This window comes from Chelmon rostratus, chromosome 4 (assembly GCF_017976325.1).
Source record: "Chelmon rostratus isolate fCheRos1 chromosome 4, fCheRos1.pri, whole genome shotgun sequence".
NCBI lineage: Eukaryota > Metazoa > Chordata > Actinopteri > Chaetodontiformes > Chaetodontidae > Chelmon > Chelmon rostratus.
The window spans coordinates 15,649,528-15,653,906 of NC_055661.1; the positions used below are offsets into that span (position 1 = coordinate 15,649,528).

Sequence of the window (4,379 nt, forward strand, 5' to 3'; positions counted from 1 at the left end):
AGGGGCTTTTTTTCCCCTCCTTTCGCTCTCTGCATGCACGCGGAGTGTGGGAAAAGTTAATGGACACGCATGGCAGCTAACCCCCCGGTCGTGTTGTGACATGTGTGCGGTCACTCCGGCAGCTCGGCCACTGCACTGGGTAATTGGAGAGGCTCGTAAAGCTGTTCTCCAGAGGGGAAGAGACCACTGAAGATGTTGGTGGGTGGGGGGGTGGGGGGAAAGGAGGAAAAGGGGGAAAGAAGGCGAGGTGGGGTGGGAGGGCTCAGCAGCTGGGTGTTGTCCGGGTCACACCACGTGCCTCCCAGACGTCCCACGTCCAGCTGTGGCCCCGGGGCTCAGGGCAGGAAGCTCGACACTGGTCTGAGCACAGCTGGAACGCTGTGGGAATGTTTTGTGTGTGCGTGTGTGTGTGTGTGTGTGTGACTGTGAGCATTTGCGTGGGGAAGCTCTGGCTCACAGGAGGCCGACTGTTATCCCGAGTGGTAAGCCTTTCCTTGAACCCCCCCCTTAACTCCCCACTACCTCACCCACTGTGCCCTTTGGCCAGGCATGTCCTCACAAAGCACCCTCCATAAACACACGCACAAGATGTATGCACGCACAGGCACGAGCGCACACATGGCTTCAATCAAACGGGGATGCGTGGCCCCCCGTAAAAAGGTGTGATGGAAATTCAAAATGATGGCACTTATCCACACTTTGTGCCTCTTAGCACACTGATAATTGCAAACACCTGCACCCCCTCCCCACACACACCCCCTTCAAAGAAGGGCCACACTCAGATAGCTGGAGGGGGCACACACACCTGGGCAGAGCAGAGCGCTACCACATGGCTCAGTGGCAAGGTGTTTAACGTGTCCTTCTGCTGTCAACCCCCCCGGCATGAAGGAACTCCCTCAGCTCTGATTGAAGACGCAGCCTGCAGCTCCTCTCTGCTCCACGCTGTCAGGAGATAAATGCTGTTGGTGGTGTTAAAGCTGACTGAAGAGCGGAAATCCTTGTAATGATGATTTCTTCACTTTGTTTTTCATCTTGATCACTTAAAATTGTTGGTTGGTTGTTACTTTGTAAGTCTCCTAATTAGAACACTGCAGCATTTGCACTGATTGTAGGCCATTTGGCTTTATGCCACAGTAAAATAGGTGCAGAACATGCAAACAAAAGATTCAACTGACATATTGTTTTGATCAAACCCTGCAATGGCGGGTCTGACAAGCTAATTCAACATAGATACATCCAGAACGGAATGCTGCTGTGTCTTACAGAATAATAATAAGAGTATTTTCCAATTTAAATAACCCTCTTAAATTAGACAGAGGCTGTGTTCACTTTCTGAGATGCGCATCCACAGCAGAGCATTCACGCTCCACTCATTGATCACACAAATACCAATCAGATTGCAATGCGCTTCTGCGCTGCTAGATGGCGTAAGTGACCTCTGTAAGGCTCTAAAGTTTCCACCAGGAGAGGTGAAACTGCTGGACTATCAGTGTAAAAAAAAAAAAAAAAAAAACAGCACTGGATAGTCTAGCGCCTGTGTGTGATTACTTACAGAGCCAAAGTCTCCTGCCTGACTCCCTTATTTAGATAACAGAATTACAATTAGACAACAATTTACCGACAGTCTGGCTCAGTGTGACTTACATTGGGTGAGCATGCAGTGATTTTGCCCTCAGACACTACAGCAACATGCGCTCCTCTTAATAACTAGCACACCAGTTTTTGTTTGTTTGTTTTCTGTTTTTTGCAGAGATTGGATCACAAACATTGCTGTTTAGAGGACAGTTCTTCCTGGCAATGGAAGAACTGTGTGCTTGCCTTTTCATAGTTGCACAAAGTGTTATAACTGATGTTGTTAGCTCTGAAAAGTGCGAGGTTCGAAACAGTTTCGACCCTTATTGCGTCCAACAGGCAGTTTTAAAAACACTTGTTAATTGTACGTGGAAATAGCTCAGTGGAAATAATTTCCACGTAACAAATAGGATAACTGCATCGAAAAGCCTCTGTAAACTCACTAAATGTGCTCTACCACTCTGTTTTCCTTTTACACGCACAAGCGAGTCTACATAATGTAGTTTAAGTGCCCAATAAACTAAAATAACAGGCGGAAATTCGTAATATTTGCAGTTTTACGCATCAGTAAGAAGCTCGGGTTTAGTTTTCCCAACAAACAACGCAGGAACAAGCGCACGTTTTTTTCAATATCTTTACAAATTTATTTGTCTTCCAAAACGAAGAACATCATAAGAGCATTGAACATGTCTTTGGCATCACACAGTAAAAAAAAAAAGAAAAAAAGACAACTCAAATATATAAAAAAATGCAGTGAACGGACTTCCACAATACAGATCTCATTTCAATATGAACTTTACTCCCTTGTTAGCTGTACAAATATAGTGCATACTCTTTCCATTTTACAAGAAAAAAACAGATTCAAAACAACTTTCTAACATTGAACAAAGAGAGAACTGTTAAGTGTCATGTTTAAGTCTTTATGGTCCTTTTCCCCACTGTTCACCAGGGTCGCCACACTGAGTCTGTGTTGCCTGACGGGGCTCCGGGGGAAACCGCAGCCGGTACAGGGACCGGCGTACCGACGTTATTGGCGTACACGGGGATAACGGGGCCGTTTGGCGCAAATGCCGCATTGGGTATGAGGAATGCAAACTGTCCGTCTGTGGCAGGCACGATCTGGAAACCACCGTACACTTTGGTGGCGTCTGAAGGTAAATTAGCCGGCGACGAGCCTCCTTTGCAGGACACCGCGTTCATGGGCAGGACCTGCGGGGATGAGCTGGGGATCTGCACCATGGACTGGCCGAAGGAGGGGTGGGTTGGTCCGGCGGTGGATGGGAGCTGATGCTGGTGCTGATGCTGGCTGGGATAGTTCATAGCGTTGATCTGGGTCATGCAGTTGGCCAAGTGGCCAAGGAGCCGCGTCCTGACCTCGGTGTTGACACCTTCGCAGGTGGACAGGAACCGGGTGACTTCATTCATGCACTCGCTGAAACCGGCACGATATTTTCCCAAGACAGTGGGGTCGGTGTTCAGGGCAGCTGCAGAGGAAACAGGGAGGTGCATTTTAGTCAGAATATTCACATGCACAAATTGTTTTATCTGCACAATTGCTAAAAATCTGTAAAACATAGACGGGGGTCTTGAAGCAGGATTACTAGAGCAGCCCAGATATGATCTAAAACGCACAGTCATGAGACAGATTAGTCCGGGAAATGCGACTTACCGGTCATCTGAGCCCTCTGGAGGTTCCGGAGATGCTTCACCGTCATCTCCAGGATGTCCGCCTTCTCCAGTTTAGAGTGTCTGGAGCTCTGAGGGAACGGAAAACACACATGGTTAGGATTACGCGCTCACTTTCTCGCTGTTTGACAGCGGCAGTTTGGGGAATCTATTAATAACCAGGACGCTAAGTGAGTACTTACATCTTTTTTGAGCGCATCCAGGATGAGCGTTTTCAGCTGCCCCAAGCTCTCGTTGATTCTGGCTCTTCTCCTCTTTTCCATTATTGGCTTGGATGACTAAAGATGAAAACAAAATGACATCAGCTATTAAATTTCTCTTTCTTGTTGTGTGCGTAAAAGTGAATGCCATCGCTTTGGATGCACAGCTTGTGCAAAACTGCGTCCAAAATGAAATGTTTCAGGCTTTCTGTTTATGGATGACACTGGCGGGGGCATATTTGTCAATATGCGCTTGATACCAACCTTTCTGTGCTCGGAGGCAGTCTTGGGTTTATCGGGAGTTGTGTTCATGCTTGCCGGGGTTGCAGCGACCGGAGAGGAGGAGGTTTTTTCCATCATATCGGCAGGCATCTTCTTAATCGGAAATATCCCACAAAACCACAGCAAATTACGATCCACTGGTGTAGGAAACGGGACGATGAATATTTTCAGCGTGCGATATTCAAAAGTCCTCTCTCCCTCAGAAAAATATCCTGAGATATGTACAAAGTTAAAATCCGTTAGAGCGGTGCGCAGCGGCAGCGGCTACCAGCAGCGGATGCGGAGTCTCTCTGTTGGGCTCTCCGCGTGTGGCTTGTATTTATATCTCGCACTGCACGCGAACGGCTCGTGTGAAACTTCCCAAACTTTCTTTCCCACAGTAACTTTCCACCAATCAGGGCGAGGGACACGCGGCCCGAGGGAGGACGGCTCGTGGTCGGCGCCCTCCCATTGGTTGTTTGGCCGCTTGAGCTGGCGGCCAATGGCGCGCGGCCCGGGTTCAGGGCACAGCCGGGGAAACTGCCTTCAGTCTTCAATCATCGTACCGTTTACATATTAACAGTGGAGCCGCTGACTGGGCACCGCCACCAGGAGCAGGCAGAGGACAGACAAGAGATAACAGCAGAAAATAAATTAAAT

General features: G+C 48.3%; 1 protein-coding gene across 1 annotated transcript; it reads right to left on the reverse strand.

The window, feature by feature from the left end:
• Window positions 1–2,208: 2,208 nt before the first annotated feature.
• Window positions 2,209–4,039, reverse strand: her6 (hairy-related 6). Its single transcript, XM_041935539.1, has 4 exons — window positions 3,723–4,039; window positions 3,441–3,536; window positions 3,242–3,329; window positions 2,209–3,056 (listed from the first exon to the last, which is right to left on the reverse strand). Exons 1-4 carry the CDS (start codon window positions 3,828–3,830, stop codon window positions 2,515–2,517), a joined length of 834 nt encoding a protein of 277 aa, XP_041791473.1. The 5' UTR covers window positions 3,831–4,039; the 3' UTR covers window positions 2,209–2,514.
• Window positions 4,040–4,379: the final 340 nt, after the last annotated feature.